General features: G+C 39.5%; 1 protein-coding gene across 1 annotated transcript in view; it reads right to left on the reverse strand.

Moving 5' to 3' along the window:
* Positions 1 to 342: 342 nt before the first annotated feature.
* LOC133049216 (ATP-binding cassette sub-family C member 4-like) overlaps positions 343 to 27,835 on the reverse strand; it is a 150,363-nt gene continuing 122,870 nt past the window's right edge. The window contains exons 28-30 of the mRNA XM_061133178.1: positions 27,549 to 27,653; positions 6,974 to 7,108; positions 343 to 2,194 (exon numbers count right to left, since the gene is read on the reverse strand). Of these exons, the coding sequence (XP_060989161.1) occupies positions 27,596 to 27,653 (58 nt within the window). The 3' untranslated portion in view covers positions 343 to 2,194; positions 6,974 to 7,108; positions 27,549 to 27,595. The remainder of the gene's footprint in view (positions 2,195 to 6,973; positions 7,109 to 27,548; positions 27,654 to 27,835) is intronic.

Raw genomic sequence — 27,835 nt, forward strand, 5'->3', positions numbered from 1 at the left:
GTGGCCTAGCTGCTGGAGGTGCTGCCAGTGGGCAACCTTAAACCACAAGCCTGCATGCAGTGACCCTTCCAGGTGGAGGTATAAAGACTTGGTCATTAAATGTGTCAGGACAACCCCGAAGGGCCATCTTCACTCCAGATGCCCCATGGGATCAGCTAAGGTCCCCTGGCTATTGTTCCAGCTTGATCTTTCCTTCTTCCCTATCCCATTTCTTCCCTCCTGATTCCACAGTGTTGATTCCAAGGGCACCCCTGATAAACATCCAAGCACTAAACTCCGAGTCTGCATTCCAGAGAACAAACCTGCAATGTCTATCAGAAAACATTCCAGTACTCAGGGAGGACTTTTATTTGAAAATTACTGGTTATACATGTACTTTAAAACATTTTAAAACCCCCAAATAAAATACAAAATGGTGGAAACAAGGAGTTTCTGTGTGAATATCATTACCTTTGGTTTAAAATCCACAACTTAATGTTGTCTGACCAAAATGAAATTGTTATACATTAATAAAAGAAAACTATTATGTTTAAACATATGAAAGTGCCATTTTATATAAAAGGCTGAATGTTAGCAGTTTCACATGTTCAATCTAACAGAAAAAAGCCATTAGCATTTGAAATTTAGAGAACATTATGCTTATGACTAACTCATGGATAAAAGATATAGTTATAAATTAAATTAGGAATTAGAAAATACATAATACTTTGGGTAATGATTGGTGGTAAGTATCAAAACTTGTAGGCTGTAGCTAAAGTGGATCTCAGAAAAAAATGTCAGCTTTATATACTTATGTTAGAAAAATAATGATGTTATTAATCTGTTTCCAATTTAAGAATTTGAGGAAAAAATCTCAAAATAACGGAAAAGTTGAAAGAAAGAATGATATGATGAACTAGAAAGAAAAACAGAGCATCAATCAAGCAAAAAGCTGATTCTTTGAAAATAGGAAAAAGTTATACAGGATTATTCATAAAAAAAAGAGAAGCCTCAAAGAAAATTAAAAGGCCAAAAGAACACAGAGATGCTGCAGAGATTAAACATATAAGATATTGAGAATAAATTTATGCCAATTAAGCTCAAAACTCATAGGAAACGAATCCATTTCTAGAAAAATGAAACTTACCAAAATGACTCTGCAGAAATAACACACTGAATAGGAAGCACATAATTACCAAAAGTTACCCAGACAATGATGGCTGCACAACACTGTGAGTGTGATTAATGCCACCAAATTGTGTGATTAAAAATGGCTATATGGCAAAGTTTATGTTATATATATTTTACCACAATTTTTTTAATGTAAAAAAAATAAAATCCTCTATCTAGAAGACAGCCTAGAACATGTCTGTCCTTCATTAGCAAATCCCTAGAGGGGTTCCTACTTTGATAAAGCATATTTTCTCTTCCTTCTCTTTTAGAGGACTTCCCCCATGGCTAAGCAGTCAAAAATCTGCCACCAATGCAGGGGGACACAGGAGATGAACGTGCAATATTGTCCTTCTGTATTTTAACCATATTTTTTTCGGAGGGTGACACCTCTCTCTCCTATAATGTCACTTAAACTACATGTACTGTATGTTTTTCCTATTACTTTTCTCTATAGTATTTTAACCAGAGGTCTTTGAGTAGAAAATGAATCGTAGTTCTGTTAAAGGAAGTGGTGACACAAAATGGCAACTTCACACAGTCTTCAAGAATCCCTAATATAATTAGAAAGTAATATATAATTCTTGGAACAGTAAAAAAAGAAAAAAAATTGTAAGAACTTTGTTTCAAATCTTAGAAAATGAGTTTGGCTCCAGAGTCTCTCAAGACACAAAACCTGGGAGACAGCTTTTATTGGTGGCCTGTACCTCTGATTTGGATAAAAAAGAAAATACTATAACACATAAATAAACACAATAAATCCTTTTGCAAGAGCTTGAAATCACTGAGTGAAGTTGGATAAAAATTATAGATTAATATCTTGTAATATGTAAATATCTGTTGCTGGTGTAAAAAAAGAACAACATAATTTACGCAGTGCAGAAACTGATTGGAACAATGCCTTTGGAATAGACATGAACTCATGGTAGAATTGCAGAGTTGACTTAAAAGTTGTGAAGCTGAGGGTTATCCATTGGACATTCATAATATTCATAATCACATGGTCACTGTGAGTGATATCTGGTTATTCGCTTTTAGAGAGCACCTGAGGGAGGAAAAAGACAAAAACCACACGTTTATGAGTTTTAAAGTCCTTCTCCTAAGGCAACACATTCTTAGGTCCACTGCTTCATGTGAAGCAAATCATATCACTACTAGAGGCACAATAGGAAAAAACAGGGGTGTATTTATTCTATGGAGGAAGAAGCCCCATTAAAACCTTCATTGGGGCTGGACATAATGCCAAACAACCTGTAGATACACTTGAGTTCTGATCATTCTGATTCACAAATATGTTTTTAAGACTAGAGAAAATTGATAAGTAAAATCATTTTACTAACTCAAAACCTGGAGAGAAATTAAAAACAAGATAACAAAGAGGCTGGGAAATCTATTAAGAGTGCCTGACCAAGGTTTTCTCATTTTCACATATAAAATGAGCACAACAAATTTGGATGTTAATATCAGGGTGTAATCCCTATATTTTATAAACTCTGATTGACAAACATTGAAAATAAGGAGTAGGAAATGTAGAAAGCATAATACTATGTAGTCATTAAAAAGAATGAGATAACCATATGCACTGATATAATCTGAGATACGATATTAAGTGATAAAAAGAAAGAACAGCTAACATTTGTGCTTAGAAACAGGAAGACTGCATATTCACAAGTTCTTCCTGATACACAAAACAGCTCAACAGAACAGTCACCAGAGATGCTGGGGCTCCACCTTGCAGGGGAGCTGTGTGATGACAGGAGTGGAGAGTGATTTACTTTTTGTTCATAGATTTTTAAAAAGTATTTTAAAGTTTTAAAGTTTGTAGTATTAGATATACCATGTGTTTTAAAATATATTATTATAAATATATTGTAATTATTTAGAACAGTGGTCCCCAACCTTTTTGGCACCAGGGACCCAGTTTCGTGGAAGACAATGTTTCCACAGACAGGGCAAGAAAGAGGAGGGTCAGGTGTAAAGTGAGCGATGGGCAGCAGCAGCTGAAGCGTTGCTCCTTTGCACACCACTCACCTCCTGCTGTGTGGCCCAGTCCCTAACAGCCCATAGACCATACCAGTCTGGCTCAGGAGTTGGGGACCCCCGATTTAGAATCTCTAAAGCTACACAGAACTATGGGTATATTTTTATTATTGGAAGGCAAGTCTTCTGTCTACAGGCTTTTAAAAAATGATCCCACTATTATACTGTAAAACGCTCTATATTCTCAAAGCCCTTAAGCATCTTCTCTCTCATATGATCCCTGTAATACATGTGAAGAAGCCGGCAGGGCTGTAATCCCTGCTCTACACACAGGTGAGGACCTGAGGCTCAGAGACCTTGGGGGACACAAGGCCACGTCGAGGCTAAGTGCCTGCTCCATCTATTCAAACAGGTCCAGGCTTCCAGAGCTCAGATATGAGGATTTTATAGTTACACACTTGGAACAAAGAAACTTCAAAAAACCTCAATCATATCTGCTTCATCACAGAACAGAATGGATGACAGGCATTCATCCTTTGAGCTGAACTGTGTCCCCTCCAATTTTACATGTTGAAGTCCTAAACCCCACAGTACCTCAGAATGTGACTGTTGGGAGACAGTGTCTTTAGAGAGGCAATGAAGTTAAAATGAAGTCCTACAGGTGGGTCCTAATCTAATAGACTGGAGTTCTTAAAAGAAGAGCTCAGGACACAGGCTCACACAGAGGGAAGAGCATGTGAGAAACAGAGAGAAGACGGCATCTCCAAGCCAAGGAGAGAGACTCCAGAGGAAACCAACCCTACCAACATATTGACCTTAGACTTCCAGCCCCAGGGCTGTGAGGAAGTAAGTCTCTGTTGTTTAAATCACCTACTCTGTGGTCTTTGTATGGCAGCCCTAGCAAACTAATGCCCCCTTCAGCTTTATGAATCTAAAAGGTACTTTCTCTACTATTTCATGGATCAGGGTCAATCAGACAGTGATCACCTCGCCTGAACTATTTGTTCAAGAAAATGCGATGTGGAAGCACCTTCTCCCAGATGTTGAGTTTTCTCTTCAGATGAATGAATTCTGTTCTATTAGAGTGAAAACCTTGTGACTTAGGCTAATCATCCCATTGTTACAGCTCTGAACAAGGCATTGATACCTGATGCTTGCAAATTCAAAAAACTGATAATCTAACAGTTTATCCTCCTAAGAGGATGCAGAGGATGCAGAAATAATGTCAAGATGGGATGAGAATCAAGAACTGCATTTCTTTCTGTAGAGGTGACCTGAGCCAGTGGCAGGACTGAAATCTAAGAGTGAGGTTCTGTCACCCTGTGGACCTGAGTGACCGCCTCTACCTTGGCGACCATGTGAAAGGAGCAGTGTTCTCAGACTCAACACAGAACACAGTACCTAGGTCTCCACTCAGCCTCCCCAGCAATTCCCCCTCTGTGCTCCCTGGACCAGCTATGTTATCTTGGGTGAGCCCTGGACCCAATCTCTTCATCCATGATGTGGGATAAAAAATTGTAGTGGATTAAGTGAAATCATACATGCAAAAACTGTGTAAAATAAGTGATAAAGAACTACACAAATGTAACTTGCCATTAATATTCTTAGAGTAGGTTCAGGATTAAGAGACCAGGAATCACAAGATTTCTAATTCTATGACCTATGTCTGCTTCTGTATGTATCTTATGTGACACTTGATTTAAAACATTTACTTAAAGAACAGATTTCTAATTCTGTGTCTGCTGCAAACTAGCTTCACACCAACTATATACATGGGACCACATTCCTTCTGAGGACTTAGTTTTCTCACCTGTAAAATGAGGATGTTGAACCCTATTATCTTATCTGGGCATATCTAAAATTCTGAGATCAATTTCTCATTGTACTCAATGTCTTGATCATACATAAGGATAATATAATTTTTAAATGAACACTTTGACACCTAGGTGGGGACACCTCTCTTTGATGTGTAATGCCTAAGTTCAAAAGAACAAAAGGATTTTAAGAGTCCTTGCTGCTTTGTGACTAGGTTATATGGGAATCATAAATGATTATTGGGTCTCAGGAGGGAAACTCTGACTGGGAGACACCCTAGTAGATGAAAGCACTCTGTGAATTTTAGGCACAAAAAATACAGAGTTCCACGTTCAGGTTCTCAACATTTGCATACAATACAGTCCTTACAAAAAGCTATCTCCTACCCTATGAACAGTGGAAGCTACTGCTGTGCATTTCCTCATTTCTAAGGAGGATTGAGATGAAATAGTGACAGAGGGAATTTAGGCCACATTTTAGATACATTTTTCATACAGAAATACTGTTAGATACTGGGACATATTTTCTTTAACAGATATTTTAAATATTACACAAGTAATTTTATCCTACTTACAAGTGAAAATCTGGGAAATGCAGAAAAGTATGAAGAAGGAAAAATGCATCCATAATTTAATACCCAGAGATAAATTTTCAGGGGGGGAAGCCTTTCCACATACAGCCTGAAGGCTCATCCCACCTCAAACCATACATCTCAAGCAGCAAGAACACCACACCATCCCTCCCTCCACCTATCTTCCCATCAATGTCAATCCCAACTTGTTCCAGAATGAATCACATGTGGCTGGATGACAACAGCTAAGTCCCTTAAACTAGACCTCAGTTGTCACATCTGTCCAAGATACTACTACCTCACCTTTGTTAGAAAGACACCACGTGACTGAAGGTCATTCATCAAGTGCCTTCCTCACACCATGTACAGTGCTTATTGCTTTAACACATCTCATCTTCAAGCCCCATCCAGAGTACAGTGTTAAGGTATTGTGAATTCCTGATTTATCCTGATGACAATATACCTTCTTCTGGAAGTTAGAGGGAGCACGGGCAGGGAGGGGGTAACTGAATAAAATTCTAAACAACAAAGAATTAGGGATTAAGTGACAGTACCATGTAGTTTTCTTTACAGGTTAGAAACAGAAGCAACTTATACCTTTTTTTGGTAAATCTTCCTAGCCTCAAAATATTCCAGAATTTTTTTCCTTAAACTCTCAAATTTCATGGATAGTCCTGGACAGCACTTACATCACAAATGTGCTGAGGACCAATCAGAATGAAACATAAAGGGTCTGCAAAATGAGAGTATTCCATGCTCTAAGGGAATCTGAACCTAGGGTCCAAGTGTGTGGTGAGTCCTATCTGAAATCTGTCTCTTAGGCACAGGTGCGCATACACAGAAGCGCACACTCATCCTACATCCACCCCCACCACTGCTGCAGGTTCTCAGCAGACGTGCTTTCAACCTGCCACATGTTGTTAAGACCCAAAACAGTATACTAACACATATATATGGAATTTAGAAAGATGGTGACGATAACCCTATATGCAAGACAGAAAAAGAGGCACAGATGTATAGAACTATAGAACAGACTTTTGGACTCTGGGAGAAGGCAAGGGGGGGATGATCTGAGAGAACAACATTGAAACATGTATATTATCAATTGTGAAACAGATCGCCAGTCCAGGTTTGATGCATGAGCCAAGTGCTCAGGGCTGGTTTACTAGGATGACCCAGAGGGATGGGATGGGGAGGGAGGTGGGAGGGGGGTTCAGGATGGGGAACACATGTAAATCCATGGCTGATTCATATCAATGTATGGCAAAAACCACCACAATATTGTAAAGTAATTAGCCTCCAACTAATATAAATAAATGAAAAAAAAAAAAAAAAAAAAGACCCAGTCATGAAGCATAGTCTCTGGAGGTTTATGATTGAAAAGGGCACAGAGACCCCTGATGGAGACTCTGAAGAGTGAACCTGGAGACAAACTACAACACCCTGAAGCAGGCTCACCTGTTTTGCCCTTTCAGTGAGGGCAGAGGCCTCTGCCTAGCCCAGTTTTTGCACCATCTTGTAAAACAGGCTATCTGTAGTTTTCAGCAAATCATATGGCTGGGCATATTCTTTCCGTCTCCCTGAATCCAAAACCTGTTAATCAGCAGAAAGAAACCAATTAGCACCAATGTTTCACAGTAACGTATTATGTATATGTGTGTGTGTGTTAAGTCATTTTAGTTGTGTCTGACTCTTTGCAACCTTATGGATTATAGCTCGCCAGGCTACTCTGTCAATGGGATTCTCCAGGCAAGAATACTGAGTGGATTGCCATTTCTTTCTTCAAGGGATCTTTCCAACCCAGGGATTGAACCCGTTTCTTGTGAGTCTCCTGCAATGGCAGACAGGTTCTTTACCATGAGCGCCAAATGTTTCACTGTAACATTAAACTCGGACAATATTTCAGAAACCGGCAGGACAGGGAGAATCGGGAGAATCTATTTGGGTGGAGGACTGGCTGGTGTTTAAACGGTTTGATTCCCCTGTTTTATAGGCAGACAAAGGTCTAACCTGATCTTTTATTATTATATGGTTATAGGAAAGGAAGAAAATGGAAGTTTTACAGTATGATTTCTGGCACTCAGCAGTCTGTAGCATCTTATATTCTTCCCAGGACATTTGGGGTTATCATCACTAGTTAGTGCTTTCAGCTCTCAGACTCTGAGCTTTGAGGGATATTTATACAGATACACAGAGATGGCAAATATCTTGATTCAAGAAAATTAAAGTCAATTTATCTAAAAAGCAGGTTGATGTCAGAGAAACCAGATGGCAGGGACCTGACAGCAAATTGTCAAGTTGGTTTGACGGAATCTGAGCAGCATTTGGGAAAGAAGAAGATGCTTCTGGAATTTCTTTCCAGTTCTGGATTACTGTCAGCTGCTAAGAGGGGCAGAATCCTTTATCTGAGAGGTTAAGATGTTTCTTTAATTTGGCTGTGGTTTATTATTCTGAGAGTGAAAGGCTGGCAAAAGGAGCTTCTACATAGCAGTTTTAGTAGAATTGCTCTGCACAAAAAACAAAACAAAACAAACAAACAAACAAACACCTCTAGAAATCCAATTTTCTCCTTGGACAAGATCAAAGAAGCAATTAAGAAATTGAGCTTGTAATTCTAGTGACCAAGGACCACACAGCACAGGGAGGCAGCTCAGTCTGCACTGTCTAGGACCTGAACCTGTTTTCACAAATCATCATTCACTGCTCCTTTTTCTTTCTTTCTAAATGCCTTCCTTACACCTCTTTTATTGTTCATTAATAGGTCTGCCAGATTTCCCAGGTAGCTCAGATGGTAAGAATCCATCTGCAATGCAGGAGACCCTGATTCAATTCCTGTGTGGGGAAGTTCCCCTGGAGAAGGGACAGGCTACCCACTCCAGTGTTCTTGGTCTTCCCTGGTGGCTCAGACAGTAAAGAATCCACCTGCAATGCAGGAGACCTGGGTTCGATCCCTGGGTTTGGAGGAGCCCTGGAGGATGGCATGGCACTCCACTCCAGTATCCTTGCCTTGGAGAATCCCATGGACAGAGGATCCTGGCAGGCTACAGGCCATGGGGTCACAAAGAGTCAGACTCGACTGAGTGACGAAGCACAATAGGTCTGTGCTTACTGACTAAGTGCAATAAGTCTGTGCTTACTGACTAAGCGCAATAGGTCTGCTAATTGGAAACTGAGAAAGAGAGGAAGGGGCTCCTAACTCTCCCTTCCTACTTATTAGTGACTTTGGTTAATGATTTTTTTTGGGGGGAGGGAGTGTCTGAAACAATTTTTGCTCAAATGATATAACTATAAAAACTGTTCTGATGTTAAGTAGTACTTTAGTCTTCATTTAGAGTAAATGTATCTTGAGAGTGTGCTGAAACTCTAAACAAGACACAGGCTGTTTTTCCACATCTAGGTATTACAGTTAATACCATTCTTTGTATTTAAATATAAATATTTATTAAATCTCATAAAGTCCATTTTCCTGTTAATCTTTTGTTCACTCCTGTGGATTATTGCTAAAGGCAGTTCTCTCAAAAGAGCCCAAGAATGACACAATCTGTCATATCCACATAATAATTTATATCTTCTGTAACTTGGCCAATTCAGATGCTCTGAATGTACAATTTTATTTAAGTGTAACATGACAGAACATAACTACTCATTCTGATGTTGAGGGAAAAAAAATACAATTTTAAAACACAGGTCTCCAAACACCTATGGTCAATGAATCTATGAAAGAGTAGTCAAGAGTATACAATGAAGAAGACAGTCTCTTTGGTAAATAGTACTGGGAAAGCAGGACACCTACATGGAAATAAATGAAATTAGAACACACTAATTTTTTGTATATATACAACCATACAAAATAATCCATATACAAAATAAACTCAAAATGGTTTAAAGACCTAATATAAGGCTGGATGTTATAAAACTAAAGGAAAACACAGGCAGAACACTCTTTGACATGAATCACAACAATATTTTCTTAGATCAGCCTCCCAAAGCAAAAGAAAAAAAGCAAAAGTAAACAAATGTGACCTAATCAAACTTAAAAGCTTTTGAACAGCAAAGAATACCACCAACAAAATGAAAAGGTAACCCCGAATGAATGGAATAAAATCAAATGATGTGACCGACAGGGGTTTAATATCTAAAATATACAAACAACTCATATAAATCAATATAAAAAAACCAAAAACAATCAAAAAATGGACAAAAGACCTAAATAGACATTTCTCCGAAGAAGACATACAGAAAACCAACAAGCACATGAAAAGATGCTCCACATCACTATTTATCAGAGAAATGTTAATCAAAATCATAATTTGGTATCACTCACATGGGTCAGAATGGCCATCATTAAAGAGTCTACACATGCAAGATGGCGGAGGAGTAGGACGGGGAGACCACTTTCTCCCCTACAAATTCATCAAAAGAATATCTGAACGCAGAGCAAACTTCACAAAACAACTTCTGATTGCTAGCTGAGGTCATCAGGCGCCCAGAAAAGCAGCCCATTGTCTTCGAAAGGAGGTAGGACAAAATATAAAAGATAAAAAGTGAGACAAAAGAGCTAAGGACGGAGATCCGTCCCGGGAAGCGAGTCTTTAGAGGACGTTTCCAGACACCGGGAAACCCTCGCACTGTCGGGCCTGGGGGAAGTGTTTGAATCTAGGAGGGCAACCTGACTGGGAGGGAAACAATAAATAAAACCCACAGATCACGTGCCTAAAAGCAACTCACAGCAGAAAAGTGCCCCAGACACCCGCATCCGCCACCAGCAAGTGGGGGCGGCACAGAGAGGAGCGGGCGGCATTGTTTGGGGCAGGGTCCTGGCCTGAGTGCCCTGAGGACAATCAGAGGGAGCTTTTGTGAGTTGCCAACTTGAACTGTGGGACAGCAGGGAAGAGAGAGAAAATTAACCGGCCCGAACACGCTGCCGGCCGTTCGCAGAATAAAGGGACCGAGAAAGTCCAGAGAAGAGCTCGCAGACTACGGACCGGCCCAGACCCGCCGGAGGCGGGAGCAGGTCGTGGCGAGACACAGGGCACAGGCACAGGCACCCGACTGACGCGGGCGGGGACTGGGGCTGGGGACGTGGAGGGCAGAAGGCGCACGCACCCGGCTGGCGCCGGGGGAAACCGAGATTGGGACCGCGGAAGGTAGTGGGCACGCCACACCTGGGGAGAGTGCGCCTGTCAAGCTCCTGGCTGCCTGGACCGCTCTGACGGGGAAGGCACAAGAGCGGACACAGCCTTTTGTTCCGCGCTTTTGTGGAACACCCGAGGGCTAGAGCTGCGCGCAGCGCGGGGCGCGCTCCATATAGAGCAGCCGGGAGCCTGAACAGCGCAGACGGAGAAAGCAGCGCCAGCCTCTCCCGGCAGCGCCAGCCCATCCCCGCAGCGTCAGCCCCTCCCAGCAGCACGACAGAACTAGCTACCTGAATAAGAGTCCACCTCCGCCCGCCTGTGTCAGGGCGGAAATGAGGCTCTGAAGAAACCGGCAAACAGAAGCCAAATAAACAAAGGGAACCGCTTCAGAAGGGACCGGTGCAACATATTAAAATCCCTAAGTGTAAGCTGGAACAAGGAGATATCTGAAACTGAGCCGAACTGACACTGACAACAGCTCCAGAGAAATTCCTAGATATATATTTACTTTTTTTTTTTTAATAAGAAAAAAAAACAATTTTTTTTAATTTTTTCTTTTTTCTTTTTTCTCTTTTATTTTCCTTTAAAATTCCCTATTACTCCTCCATCACTCCTTAACTTTCATTTTCATAGACTTTTACGATTTTTTTTAATTAGGGAAAAATCTTTTTTTTTTCTTTTTTTCTCCTTTTTCTCTTCTATTTTCTATTTTTCTTTTTCTGTTATTTCTTTTAAAGTCCTCTAGTACTCCTCTACTACTCAATTTTCATTTTCAATACACTATAACCTTACCAAAAAAAAAGAGAGAAGCCCTATTTTTTAAACTGAACTTCATATATATTTTAAAAAAATTTTTTGTATGTGTTTTGGTTTTTGTTTTTAATATAGTATTTTTCAGAGTCTAATCTCTACTCTAGATTTTTAATTTTTGTTTTTCAATATATGATATAAATTGTGAACATTTAAGAATCCAATATTCAGTTCCCATTTTTATTCAGGAGTGTGTTGATTATTCTCTCCCAATCTTGACTCTCTGTTTTCTACCTCAGAACACCTCTATTTCCTCCTTTCCCCTTCTCTTCCCAATCCAATTCTGTGAATCTTGGTGGGTATCTGGGCTACGGAGAACATTATGGGAACACACAACTGCGTAGATCTGTCTCTCTCCTCTTGAGTCCCCCTTTTTCTCCTCCTGCTCATCACTGTCTCCCTCCTCCCTCTCCTCTTCTTCATGTAACTCTGTGAACCTCTCTGGGTGTCCCTCACGGTGGAGAATCTTTTCACCATTAAACTAGAAGTTTTATTATCAGTGCTGTGTAGCTGGAGAAGTCCTGAGACTACAGGAAGAATAAAACTGAAATCCAGAGGCAGGAGACTTAAGCCCAAAACCTGAGAACATCAGAAAACTCCTGACTACATGGAACTTTAAGTAATAAGTGACCGTCCAAAAGCCTCCATACCTACACTGAAACCAACCACCACCCAAGAGCCAATAAGTTTTAGAGCAAGACATACCAAGCAAATTCTCCAGCAACGCAGGAACATAGCCCTAAACGTCAACATACAGGCTGCCCAAGGTGACACCTAACACATAGACCCATCTCAAAACTCATTACTGAGCACTCCATTGCTCTCCAGAGAGAAGAAATCAAGTTCCACGCACCAGAACACCGACGCAAACTTTCCTAACCAGGAAACATTGACAAGCCAATCATCTAACCCCACCCACTGGGAAAAACCTCCACAATAAAAAGGAACCACAGACCTCCAGAATAGAAAAAGCCCAGTCCAGACACAGCAATCTAAACAAGATAAAAAGGCAGAGAAATACCCAACAGGTAAAGGAACATGAAAAATGCCCACCAAGTCAAGCAAAAGAGGAGGAGATAGGGAATCTACCTGAAAAAGAATTTAGAATAATGATAATAAAAATGATCCAAAATCTTGAAAACAAAATGGAGTTACAGATAAATAGGCTGGAGATAAAGATTGAGAAGATGCAAGAACTGTTTAATAAAGACCTAGAAGAAATAAAAAAGAGTCAATTAAAAATGAATAATGCAATGAATGAGATCAAAAACACTCTGGAGGGAACCAAGAGTAGAATAACGGAGACGGAAGATAGGATAAGTGAGGTAGAAGATAAAATGGTGGAAATAAATGAAACAGAGAGGGAAAAGGATCAAAAGAAATGAGGACAACCTCAGGGACCTCTGGGACAATGTGAAACGCCCCAACATTCGAATCATAGGAATCCCAGAAGAAGAAGACAAAAAGAAAGGCCATGAGAAAATACTCGAGGAGATAATAGCTGAAAACTTCCCTAAAATGGGGAAGGAAATAGCCACCCAAGTCCAAGAAACCCAGAGAGTCCCAAACAGGATAAACCCAAGGAAAAACACCCCAAGACACATATTAATCAAATTAACAAAGATCAAACACAAAGAACAAACATTAAAAGCAGCAAGGGAGAAACAACAAATAACACACAAAGGGATTCCCATAAGGACAACAGCTGATCTATCAATAGAAACCCTCCAGGCCAGAAGGGAATGGCAAGACATACTGAAAGTAATGAAAGAGAATAACCTACAACCTAAATTACTGTACCCAGCAAGGATCTCACTCAGATATGAAGGAGAATTCAAAAGCTTTACAGACAAGCAAAAGCTGAGAGAATTCAGCACCACCAAACCAGCTCTTCAACAAATGCTAAAGGATCTTCTCTAGATAGGAAATGCAGAAAGGTTGTATAAACGTGAACCCAAAACAACAAAGTAAATGGCAACGGGACCACACCTATCAATAATTACCTTAAATGTAAATGGGTTGAATGCCCCAACCAAAAGACAAAGATTGGCTGAATGGATACAAAAACAAGACCCCTATATATGCTGTCTACAAGAGACCCACCTCAAAGCAAGAGACACATACAGACTAAAAGTGAAGGACTGGGAAAAAATATTTCACGCAAACGGACACCAAAAGAAAGCAGGAGTCACATTACTCATATCAGATAAAATAGACTTTCAAATAAAGGATGTGAAAAGAGACAAAGAAGGACACTACATAATGATCAAAGGATTAATGCAAGAAGAAGATATAACAATTATAAATATATATGCACCCAACATAGGAGCACCGCAATATGTACGGCAAACGCTAACGAGTATGAAAGAGGAAATTAATACTAACATAATAATAGTGGGAGACTTTAATACCCCACTCACAACTATGGATAGATCAACTAAACAGAAAATAAACAAGGAAACACAAACCTTGAATGACACAATGGACCAGCCAGACCTAATTGATATCTATAGGACATTTCACCCCAAAACATTCAACTTCACCTTTTTCTCAAGTGCACACGGAACTTCTCCAGAATAGATCACATCCTGGGCCATAAATCTGGTCTTGGAAAATTCAAAAAAATAGAAATCATTCCAGTCATCTTTTCTGACCACAGTGCAGTAAGATTAGATCTCAATTACAGGAAAAAAAATTGTTAAAAATTCAAACATATGGAGGCTAAATAACACGCTTCTGAATAACCAACAAATCATAGAAGAAATCAAAAAAGAAATCAAAATATGCATAGAAATGAATGAAAATGAAAACACAACAACCCAAAACCTATGGGATACTGTAAAAGCAGTGCTAAGGGGAAGGTTCATAGCATTACAGGCTCACATCAAGGAACAAGAAAAAAGCCAAATAAATAACCTAACTCTACACCTAAAGCAATTAGAGAAGGAAGAAATGAAGAACCCCAGGGTTAGCAGAAGGAAAGAAATCTTAAAAATTAGAGCAGAAATAAATGCAAAAGAAACTAAAGAGACCATAGCAAAAATCAACAGAGCTAAAAGCTGGTTTTTTGAAAAAATAAACAAAATTGACAAACCATTAGCAGGACTCATTAAGAAGCAAAGAGAGAAGAACCAAATTAACAAAATTAGAAATGAAAATGGAGAGATCACAACAGACAACACTGAAATACAAAGGATCATAAGAGACTACTACCAGCAGCTCTATGCCAATAAAATGGACAACTTGGATGAAATGGACAAATTCTTAGAAAAGTATAACCTTCCAAAACTGAACCAGGAAGAAATAGAAGATCTTAACAGACCCATCACAAGCAAGGAAATCGAAACTGTAATCAAAAATCTTCCAGCAAACAAAAGCCCAGGACCAGATGGCTTCACAGCTCAATTCTACCAAAAATTTAGAGAAGAGCTAACACCTATCTTACTCAAACTCTTCCAGAAAATTGCAGAGGAAGGTAAACTTCCAAACTCATTCTATGAGGCCACCATCACCCTAATTCCAAAGCCAGACAAAGATGCCACAAAAAAAGAAAACTACAGGCCAATATCACTGATGAACATAGATGCAAAAATCCTTAACAAAATTCTAGCAAACAGAATCCAACAACATATTAAAAAAAATCATACACCATGACCACGTGGGCTTTATCCCAGGAATGCAAGGATTCTTTAATATCCGCAAATCAATCAATGTAATACACCACATTAACAAGTTGAAAGATAAAAACCATATGATTATCTCAATAGATGCAGAGAAAGCCTTTGACAAAATTCAACACCCATTCATGATTAAAACTCTCCAGAAAGCAGGAATAGAAGGAACATACCTCAACATAATAAAAGCTATATATGACAAACCCACAGCAAGCATTACCCTCAATGGTGAAAAATTGAAAGCATTTCCCCTGAAATCAGGAACAAGACAAGGGTGCCCACTCTCACCACTACTATTCAACATAGTGTTGGAAGTTTTGGCCACAGCAATCAGAGCAGAAAAAGAAGTAAAAGGAATCCAGATAGGAAAAGAAGAAGTGAAACTCTCGCTGTTTGCAGATGACATGATCTTCTACATAGAAAACCCTAAAGACTCTTCCAGAAAATTACTAGAGCTAATCAATGAATATAGTAAAGTTGCAGGATATAAAATTAACACACAAAAATCCCTTGCATTCCTATATACTAACAATGAAAAAACAGAAAGAGAAATTAGGGAAACAATACCATTCACCATTGCAACAAAAAGAATAAAATACTTAGGAGTATATCTACCTAAAGAAACAAAAGACCTACACATAGAAAACTATAAAACACTGATGAAAGAAATCAAAGAGGACACAAACAGATGGAGAAACATACCGTGTTCATGGATTGGAAGAATCAATATTGTCAAAATGGCTATTCTACCCAAAGCAATCTATAGATTCAATGCAATCCCTATCAAGCTACCAAAGGTATTTTTCACAGAACTAGACCAAAGAATTTCACAATTTGTATGGAAATACAAAAAACCTCGAATAGCCAAAGTAATCTTGAGAAAGAAGAATGGAACTGGAGGAATCAACCTGCCTGACTTCAGACTCTACTACAAAGCCACAGTCATCAAGACAGTATGGTACTGGCACAAAGACAGAAATATAGATCAATGGAACAGAATAGAAAGCCCAGAGATAAATCCACGAACTTATGGACACCTTATCTTTGACAAAGGAGGCAAGGATATACAATGGAAAAAAGACAACCTCTTTAACAAGTGGTGCTGGGAAAACTGGTCAACCACTTGGAAAAGAATGAAACTAGAACACTTTCTAACACCATACACAAAAATAAACTCAAAATGGATTAAAGATCTAAATGTAAGACCAGAAACTATAAAACTCCTAGAGGAGAACATAGGCAAAACACTCTCCGACATGAATCACAGCAGGATCCTCTATGACCCACCTCCCAGAATATTGGAAATAAAAGCAAAAATAAACAAATGGGACCTAATGAAACTTAAAAGCTTTTGCATTACAAAGGAAACTATAAGTAAGGTGAAAAGACAGCCCTCAGATTGGGAGAAAATAATAGCAAATGAAGAAACAGACAAAGGATTAATCTCAAAAATATACAACCAACTCCTGCAGCTCAATTCCAGAAAAATAAATGACCCAATCAAAACATGGACCAAAGAACTAAACAGACATTTCTCCAAAGAAGACATACAGATGGCTAACAAACACATGAAAAGATGCTCAACATCACTCATTATTAGAGAAATGCAAATCAAAACCACAATGAGGTACCATTACACACCAGTCAGGATGGCTGCTATCCAAAAGTCTACAAGCAATAAATGCTGGAGAGGGTGTGGAGAAAAGGGAACCCTCTTACACTGTTGGTGGGAATGCAAACTAGTACAGCCGCTATGGAGAACAGTGTGGAGATTTCTTAAAAAAGTGGAAATAGAACTGCCATATGACCCAGCAATCCCACTTCTGGGCATACACACTGAGGAAACCAGATCTGAAAGAGACACGTGCACCCCAATATTCATCGCAGCACTGTTTATAATAGCCAGGACATGGAAGCAACCTAGATGCCCATCAGCAGATGAATGGATAAGGAAGCTGTGGTACATATACACCATGGAATATTACTCAGCCGTTAAAAAGAATTCATTTGAATCAGTCCTAATGAGATGGATGAAACTGGAGCCCATTATACAGAGTGAAGTAAGCCAGAAAGATAAAGAACATTACAGCATACTAACACATATATATGGAATTTAGAAAGATGGTAACGACAACCCTATATGCAAAATGGAAAAAGAGACACAGAAGTACAGAACAGACTTTTGAACTCTGTGGGAGAAGATGAGGGTGGGATGTTTCAAAAGAACAGCATGTATATTATCTATGGTGAAACAGACCACCAGCCCAGGTGGGATGCATGAGACAAGTGCTCGAGCCTGGTGCTCTGGGAAGACCCAGAGGAATCGGGTGGAGAGGGAGGTGGGAGGGGGGATCGGGATGGGGAATACGTGTAAATCTATTGCTGATTCATGTCAATGTATGACAAAACCCACTGGGAAAAAAAAAAAAGAGTCTACACATAACAAATGCTGGAGGAGGTGTGGACAAATGGATACACCATTGGAGGGAAAATAAGTTGGTGCAGCCACTATGGAAAACAGTACAGAAATTTCTGAAAAAACTGAAAATAGAGCTACCATATGATCTAGCAATCTCAGTACTGGGCATGTATCTAGAAAAGACAAAAACCCTAATTCAAAAAGATACATACACAACATTCATAGCAGCAATACTTAAAATAGCCAAAATATGAAAACAACCTAAGTGCCCATCAACAGATGATTGGATTAAGAAAATGTGATACCACACACACACACACATACACACACACACACACTTATGCACTTACGCACCATGGCATATTACTCAGACCATAATAAATGATGAAATATTGCCATTTGCACCAACATGGGTGAACCTAGAGAATCATACTAAGTGAAGTAAATCAGACAGAGAAAGACAAATATGATATCATTTGTATGCGGAACCTAAAAAATAATACAAACAGACATATAAAACAGAAATAGACTCACAGACACAGTTACCAAAGAGGAAAGGAGAAGGCATATAAATTAGGACTATGGGATCAACAGATATAAACTACCATAAACAAAACAGATAAGCAAAATAGATTTAATGTATAACACAGGTAACTATATCCAATATCCTGTAATTATCTATAATGGAAAATATTCTGAGAAAATATATACATATTTAGGTGAATCACTTTGCTATACATCTGAAACTAACAAAATATTGTAAATCAACTATATTTCATGCTTACAAACAGGAGTAACACATAGCCAAAACACATTTGAGGAACACTTAAGTAAATTTTCATTAATTTCTGAATTGATTCTGCAAACATTTATTGCACATTTAAGTGCATTGATGGGATTTTGCTAGATGCTGTGGAAGACGAGAAATCACACGTAAGCCACAGACCCTGCCCCCAGGGAACCTGTACTGAGAAGAAGGGAGAGAGAGAGAAGAAATTTCAAGTATCTATCATGCAGAAAAAAAAAAGCACAAGAAGAGTTTAGTAACAGAAGAGATGACTTCTGACCAGAGGTTCTCAGAAAGACCTTCAAGGAGGAGAGAGGGCAATGAACTAGGCCTTGAAGAAAGAACAGGCATGAACATGCAGAAACAGGGGTGGGTGGGTGGACAGTGTCATTCCAGACACATGGACTATCACTGGCCAAGTGGACTGGAGAGGAGCCTGGCAGCTCCTTAAGGGCAGGGTTATGTAGTTTTCCTTGTTCACCATTGCATCTCAGGGCCCTGGCATTGTACATGATAAGTAACAGGAACACAGTACTTGCCAGATGAAAGTTCAATTCAAATGAAACTAAATTCAGGGTGTGGCTGGGTGAGCACCCAATGGTGTGGTTTGTCAAGACTACGGGGTAAGATCAAGGGGAGAATGAGTCCAACTGGCATGGGAACAGCTAAGGTGGGGGACACAGGGATGACAGGATGAGGGATGTGGACCTGGAGGACCACATGCCTCAGGAGGATGGCTGTGGACAAGAGGGAGAGAGGGGAAATGGGGGAGGGTCAAACCAGGGTTGAGGATGGAGGCTTCAAACTCATCTATGTCAAATACTGGAAAAGATAAAGAAGAAAAGAGATAGTCAGAGAGGAGGGGGAGTTGAGAGGCGCAGGAGTGCAGTGCAGTCACAGATATTCCAGGGAGCTGTCCTACACATAAAGATTAAATGGAGCCACTGCAAGGTAATACAATTTGTTTTCATTGGCAGGATGCCATCAGTGATAATGGAGTGGCTACAGATGAGGTAGGGGCAGCAGAGGGTGGAAGAAAAGCCTAGTAAGAAAGAGATGCCAGGAAGAGTTTTCAGTATGGTGACAAACATTAAAGGGAGATCCCATTAGGGACAAATAGAGCGGGGAGGTGAAGATCTGAATATTAGACCTGTGATTCTGGCTGCCAAGTGACACAGGGACAGTTGTCCAGCCTTGGAATTTGGGTCCCTAATAAAATGCATTCTTGTGATTTTCTCAGAGACTAGACACTCAAAATTTTTTCTTAGGTCTTGAAATAATAAATCATTCTTCTTACCCAGGTAATGATGAATGCTGGGTCATGGTCACTTCCATAATTGCTCTCCCAAATCTGCTGCTTTTGCATGTAAGCACCCCCTTCATATGCATGTAAGCACCTCCTTCATAAAGTGTTTCTTCTCCATTATTGTGCTCTCTACTTCCATATTAGTTATCTTTCCTCTAAAAACTTGAATGAAAGTTCTTGGCATGTTTTTGAAGGAGATTTCTCTCCTGAAATGTTCTAACTGTATCCACATAGGCTTATGAAAAAAAATTCCATGAAGATAAAAAACAGAATTTAAGTAAAGCTCTAGTAAGGTTTGAGCTGTTTTTGTATTTGTCAGGTGGGTATATTACAACAGTTTCTGGGTTTGATTTCTCTGGCAAAAATACTTAGCAGAGATTTGAGCAGAGGAAAAGAGGTAAAGAATATGCATAAGATTGTTTACAAATAGAAGAGGTGGAATTTGAGATTCCTGGTCCTGGTTTTGTCATTCATCATTCATTTCCAAAGAATAACTGCAGACAGTGAAAATGTTGAACATAGACAGGAACACTGTTACAGTAAGTGCAGATTTTCATATGCCTCCTTCACTCATGCTTCTAGGGAGAATGCAGGTGATATGAAGACTGGAGTGTGCAGAGATGGGAGGGGACAACTACGCTCTTGGCTGAAGAGAAAACAGGTCACAAGTACCCAGTAAATCCTAAAAACTATAGGGAGAACCCATCTTTTAAGGCTGAGACAGTGGTGAGTATTAGGAGAAAGAGGATTTCTAATTTATCTGTTTTGCTCCACTGTTTTGGAGGCAATAAGACAGATTAAATTAGCTGTCCTTATGACTCCATTATGTTTAATAAAATTAAAATTGACAGAACATCTTTATAAAATAGAAATCTGAAACATTAATGATACTTAATGAACCAAAGCTGGGTAAATCCCTTTGAAGAGTCAACACAAAAACAAAGTTATTAACCAAGTCAGTTGTTTCCCAACAAGTCTCTTGCTTAATTTACTTAAACAAAACTATTTCAAATAGCTGAGATAAGAAGAAAAATGAAAGGCAAAGGAGAAAAGGAGAGATATATCCATCTGAATGCAGAGTTACAAAGAGTAGCACAGAGAGATAAGAAAGTCTTCCTTGGTGATCAATACAAAGAAATAGAGGGAAACAATAGAATGGGAAAGACTACAGATCTCTTCAAGAAAATTAGAGATACCAAGGGAACATTTCATGCAAAGATGGGCACAATAAAGGACAGAAATGGTAGGGACCTAATAAAAACAGAGGATATTAAGAAGAGGTGGCAAGAATACACAGAACTATATTAAAAAAGAACTTAATGACCCAGATAACCATGATGGTATGATCACTCACCTAGAGCCAGGCATCCTGAAGTGCAAAGTCAAGTGGGCCTTAGGAAGCATCACTATGAACAAAGCTAGTGGAAGTGATGGAATTCCAGCTGAGCTATTTCAAATCCTAAAAGTGGATGCTGTCAAAGTGCTGCACTCAATATGCCAGCAAATTTGGAAAACTCAACAGTGGCCACAGAACTGTAAAAGGTCAGTTTTTATTCCAATGGCAAAGAATGTTCAAACTACTGCACAATGCACACATTTCACATGCTAGCAAAGTAATAGTCAAAAACCTTCAAACTAGGGTTCAATAGGTTGGGAACCAAGAACTTCCAGATATAGAAGCTGGATTTAGAAAAGGCAGAGGAACCAGCGATCAAAGTGCCAACATTCATTGGATCATAGAAAAAGCAAGAGAATTTCAGAAAAATATCACCTTCTGCTTCATTGACTATCCTAAAGTCTTTGACCATGTGGATCACAACAAACTGTCAAAAGTTTTTCAAGGGATAGGAATACCAGACCACCTTACCTGCCTCCTGAGAAACTTGCATGCAGGAAAAGAAGCAATAGTTAGAACTGGATATGAAACAACAGACTGGTTCCAAGTTGGGAAAGAAGTATGTCAAGGTTGTATATTGTCACCTTGCTTATTTAACTTCTATGCCAAGCACATCATGTGAAATGCCGGGCTGGATGAAGCACAAGCTGGAATCAAGATTGCTGGGAGAAATGTTAAAAACTTCAGATATTCAGATAACATCATCTTTATGGCAGAAAGCAAAGAGGAACTAAAGAGACTCTTGATGAAGGCAAAAGAGGAGAGTAAAATAGATGGCTTAAAAATCAACATTCGAAAACTAACATAATGGCATCCAGTCCCATCACTTCATGGCAAATAGATGGGAAAATAATGGAAACAGTGACAGATTTTATTTTCTTGGGATCCAAAATCCCTGCAGAGGGTGACTGTAGCCTTAAAATTAAAAGACGCTTACTCTTTGGAAGAAAAGCTGTGACAAACATAAACAGCATATTAAAAAGCAGAGACATACTTTGCCGACAAAGATCCATGTAGTCAAAGGTATGATTTTTCCAGTAGTCATGAAATGGATGTGAGAGTTCGACCATAAAGAAGGCTGAGTGCTGAAGAACCGATGCTTTCGAACTGCAGTGTTAGAGAAGACTCCTGAGAGTCCCTTGGATTGCAAGGAGATTAAACCAATAAATTCTAAAGGAAATCAACCCTGAATATTCATTGGAAGGACTGAATCTGAAGCTGAAGCTCCAATACTTTGGCCACTGATGTGAAGAACCGACTGATTAGAAATGACCCTGATGCTGGGAAAGACTGAGGGAAGGAGGATCAGGGGACAACACAGGATGAAATGGTTACATGACATCACTGACTCAATGGACATGAGTTTGAGCAAACTCTAGGAGATGTTGAAGGACAGGGAAGCCTAGTGTGCTGCAGTACATCGGGTTTCCAGGATTCGGACAAGACTGAGCAACAACAAAACAAAATCATACCCGTCTGTTTTTATGCAAATATATTTACCAGTGCAACAAAATGAACTTGTTTCAAGCAATGGCAACCAACTCCAGTATTGTTACCTGGAGAATTGCCATAGTCAGACAAGCCTGGCAGGCTATAGTCCATGGGGTGGCACAAAAGTCAGACACAACTTAGGTGACCCTGAGCACCTATAACCACAGGACTTCATGGTGACAACCCTGTCGGTTATGCCCTTCATCAGCATCTGTCATTTCCCCAGCCCCTCTCTCAAGCTGGCTGCCTGTCCTCTGGAGCATCCGGTTTTGCAGCAGGTTGACTCGTTTCATGCCCACATTAAGCTTTCAGAACAGACGGTCATTTGCTTTCCAGAAAGGAAAGAGGTACAGAGATCCCTTGGAGATATTGGGGGTTCAGTTCCACAACACAAGAATATACTGAATATCACAATAAAATCAGTTACACAAAATTTCTGGTTTCTCAGGGTGTATAAAAGTTATGTTTAGACTACACTGTAGCCTAGCAAGTGTGCAGTAGCATTATGCCTGAGAAAACAACATACAGACCTTAATTTAAAAAATAATGTATTGCTAATGGGTGCACCTATGGGTGATTCTTGTTGATGTATGATAGAAAACAAAATTCTGTAAAACATTTATCTTTCAATTAAAAATAAATTAAAATAAAAACAATAATTTATTGCTAAAAAACACTATCATCGTAGACTTCAGCAAGTTAACACCAAAGATTGCTGATCACAGATCACCATCACAAAGGTAATGATAGTGAAAAAGTTGGACATACTGTGAGAATTACCGAAAGGTGACACAGACATGGAGTGAGAAAATGCTGTTGGAAAAATGGTACCTATAGACTTTCTCTACTTGCTTGACAAACCTTTCATTTGTTTAAAAAAAAAAAAAAAAAGTACTATCTGGGAACTTCAATAAAACAAAGTATGCCTATATTTCAAAAGCAAGCAATAAAGAAACTGATTCAAAAATCAAAGGTTTGAAAAAGAACATTATTTGTTATTTGTGATGATTTGCTGAATTAAAAACCAGCAAATCATCACAGCTGTAAAGGACGGAGGGGAGCAGAGTGGGGCAGAACTAGAAAGGTGGGCAGGGCCGGGCTGTAAAGAAATAGAGGAAAACAATAGAATGGGAAAAACTAGAGATCGCTTCAAGAAAATTAGATACCAAGGGAACATTTCATGCAAAGATGGGCACAATAAAGGACAGAAATGGTATGGACCTAAGAGAAGCAGAAGATATTAAAAAGAGGTGGCAAGAATACACAGAAGAACTGTACAAAAAAAGATCTTCACGACCCAGATAATCACAATAGTGTGATCATTCACCTAGAGCCAGACATCCTGGAATGTGAAGTCAAGTGGGCCTTAGGAAGCATCACTACAAACAAAGCTAGTGGAGGTGATGGAATTCCAGTTGAGCTCTTTCAAATCCTTAAAGATGACGCTGTGAAAGTGATGCACTCAATATGTCAGCAAATTTGGAAAACTCCGCAGTAGCCACAGGACAGGAAAAGGTCAGTTTTCATTCCAATCCCTGAGAAAGGCAATGCCAAAGAATGATCAAACTACCACACAAGTGAACTCATCTCACACACTAGTAAAGTAATGCTTAAAATTCTCCAAGCTAGGCTTCAGCAATACATGAACCATGAACTTCCAGATGTTCAAGCTGGTTTTAGAAAAGGCAGAGGAACCAGAGATCAAATTGCCAACATCTATTGGATCATCAAAAAAGCAAGAGAGTTCCAGAAAAATCTATTTCTGCTTTGTTGACTATGCCAAAGCTTTTGACTGTGTGGATCACGACAAGCTGTGGAAAATTCTGAAAGAGATGGGAATACCAGACCATCTGACTTGCCTCTTGAGAAACCTGTGTACAGATCAGGAAGCAACAGTTAGAACTGGACATGGAACAACAGACTGGTTCCAAATAGGAAAAGGAGTACATCAAGGCTGTATATTGTCACCCTGCTTATTTAACTTATATGCAGAGTACATCATGAGAAATGCTGGGCTGGAGGAAGCACAAGCTGGAATCAAGATTGCCAGGAGATATATCAATAACCTCAGATATGTGGATGACACCACCCTTATGGCAGAAAGTGAAGAAGAACTAAAGAGCCTCTTGATGAAAGTGAAAGAGGAGAGTGAAAAAGTTGGCTTACAGCTCAACATTCAGAAAACTAAGATCATGGCATCTGGTCTCATCACTTCACAAATACATGGGGAAACAGTGGAAACAGTGGCTGACAATTTTAGGGTGGGGGGGCTCCAAAATCACTGCAGATGGTGATTGCAGCCATGAAATTAAAAGATGCTTACTCCTTGGAAGGAAAGTTATGACCAACCTAGATAACATATTAAAAAGCAGAGACATTGACAACAAAGTCCATCTAGTCAAGGCTATGGTTTTTCCATTGGTCATGTATGAATGTGATAGTTGGAATATAAAGAAAGCTGAGCTCCAAAGAATTGATGCTTTTGAACTGTGGTGTTGGAGAAGACTCTTGAGAGTCCCTTGGACTGCAAGGAGATCCCACCAATCCATCCTACAGGAGATCAGTCCTGGGTGTTCATTGGAAGGACTGATGCTGAAGCTGAAACTCCAATACTTTGGCCACATCATGCAAACAGTTGATTCATTGGAAAAGACCCTGATGTTGGGAGGGATTGGGGGCAGGAGGAGAAGGGGACGACAGAGGATGAGATGTCTGGATGGCATCACTGACTCAATGGACATGAGTTTGAGTAGGCTCTGGGAGTTGGTAATAGACAGGGAGGACTGGCGTGCTGCAATTCATGGTGTCACAAAGAGTCGGACACAACTCAGTGACTGAACTGAACTGAAAGCATGTTAGAGATTTGTACACTGATTAATTGAGAAAAATTTGAGGTTACAGAAATTGACCAGGAGACAGGCTTCCCTAGCGGCTCAGATGGTAAAGAATCTGCCTGCAATGTGGGAGAACCGGGTTCAGCCTCTGGGTTGGGAAGATCCCATGGAGTAGGAAATGGCAACCCATTCCAGTATTCTTGCCTAGAAAATCCCATGGACAGAGGAGCCTGGCAAGCTACAGTTCATGGGGCCACAAAGAGTCGGACATGACTGAGTAAGTAACAGACATGAGTAAGTAAAGCATTAAATAAATTGAACATACTTTGATAACAGCAACAAAGCTGATTGCTTCAGGGGATACAGACATTCACATCTATGAAGCAGGTGCTGAGGGATAAGACAGAACTGACCAGTGGAGAGGCTTTCCAAAATCTGTCCTTCCTCACCGTTTCCCTAACCAATCACACGTTTCAAGGTGACAGTATGACCAAGAATTAGATAATAAAAATAATCTGCTACTATTAATTCTGGAATACCAAAAACCAAAAATAAAGCTGCAGGGGACATTTAGGAAAAAATAATTTATTTGAATAGACCCCTAATTGAGCTGGAGATCAAGTCACCTTTCCGCTGATGCCTCTAAAGCCTGACAAAGGCCCGGAAACAGGTAAATTTTATAGCCTCATTTATTTATTATGGATGGAGAAGGAAATGGAAACCCACTCCAGTATTCTTGCCTGGAGAATCCTGTGTATGGAGGAGCCTGGTGGGCTGCCTTCTATGGGGTCGCACAGAGTTGGAGCGACTTAGCAGCAGCAGCATTTATTATGGAAGAACTTGTCTGCAATGCAGAAGACCTGGGTTCAATCCTTGAGTCGGGAAGATTCCCTGAAGAAGGGAATGGCTATTCCCTTGGGATCGCAAAAAGTCGGACATGACTGAGAGACAAACACGTTCTTTTGGGATTATACGCAGCCAAAGGTTTTCCTTTGAACCATGCTTTCTATATCATTTTATAAAGCCACACTCTAACATTTACTGAAACTCAGCAAGCAGCAGAGGGAAACAACAAAGAAAGAAGATGAAAAGAGATAAGGAATAGAGGGAGGAAGGAAAAGAAGACAAGTAAGGAAATATTAAATTACTGAGCGGAAAGAGCCAAACAAATCTGGAGGGAAGATACTAGACAGATATCCAGAGACCACAGCTTGGAGTCTACTGCATGTGCAGTTGGTTGTTTATCTAATCTCTCAGCCTTGATATGCCTTTCTTTTTAAACTCTCACCTGTGATGCATAGGATCAGTCTCCGGCAAGTCACATTTCAGAGGCTCTTTGGCAAGCTGGCCTTTTTTTAGAATCTGCCGGTAAGGTGGTACAAGAGGGAGACTGAAAGTGCAACAGAGCTAATGTTCTGTCTGACTTGGCTGTTCCTGCAGCGTCATCTCAGCAATGGGACCTGACTCCAGCTCTGAGCTTCTATTAGCACATGGAGAAATAGCCCCATCCTGCTTCCTTAGCACATATGACCAGCAACCAGGCAGTGACCTCTCCTTGGAGGTTTGAGCACCAACTGTAGGGCCTCTCTTCTGAGTTCTTAGGTCTGGAGATCTGTCCTAGGACATGGTAGCTGCTTCCTAAAATCATTACCCCAGTGTTTCCTTTCATTTTTCTAGCCTCCACCTCTTATGTAGCAAATTTCCTGTATTAAATCTTTTCAGCTGAAATACTGTTTTTCTCACGAGGCCCTTTCTTCTCATTGACTCCTTTCTGACAGCAAGAGCTGAAAAATTCTGACACCTTAGCCAACAACTTCCTGGCAATCTAAATAGGTTAAGTTTTTTATTAAAGAAATTGAAAAATGCTGAAACAACTGTGACAGTAAAAATTACTGTGTCCTACCCTTTTGAAATATGAAACTATAACTTAGGTTTGGAATATTTTCATGGTTGGACATCCTAAAAAGTGATTATTCAAATATAAGAATATTATATGAAAATTTAAGATTATTGGATATATTATTTAATAGCACATTTTGAAAGTAAAGTTAGATACTTGCGTTATTTTCAGGAATGAGAGGAGAAAATTAAATTACTGGAGGTTTCTTTTAAGTTTTACAAGGAAAGATCAGTTGAAAAATTGGATATAAATGGAAACAACTGAAATGGTGAGGGTCTTACCAATATCCATTCACAGTCAATAACGGTACTCAACCTATGTGTGATGGTTAGCACAGTGCACTGGGCAAATTTCTCATGGATTTTTTTTTAATTAATTCATCAGTTCTGGAATCAGAGAAATTGATATCCTTTAGTGGAGACAGGAAAAGCAGACTAAATAGTTAAAAATTAAAAATCAATACTTTAACACATAATCTTGTTTCTAAAAAGCTAAGTATAAAAAGTCTATTTAGAAATTTACTATTTTTCATAAAATGATGGAAAATAGGCTTCCCTTGAAATTGCTT

Source organism: Dama dama, chromosome 30 (assembly GCF_033118175.1).
Source record: "Dama dama isolate Ldn47 chromosome 30, ASM3311817v1, whole genome shotgun sequence".
Taxonomy (NCBI): Eukaryota; Metazoa; Chordata; class Mammalia; order Artiodactyla; family Cervidae; genus Dama; species Dama dama.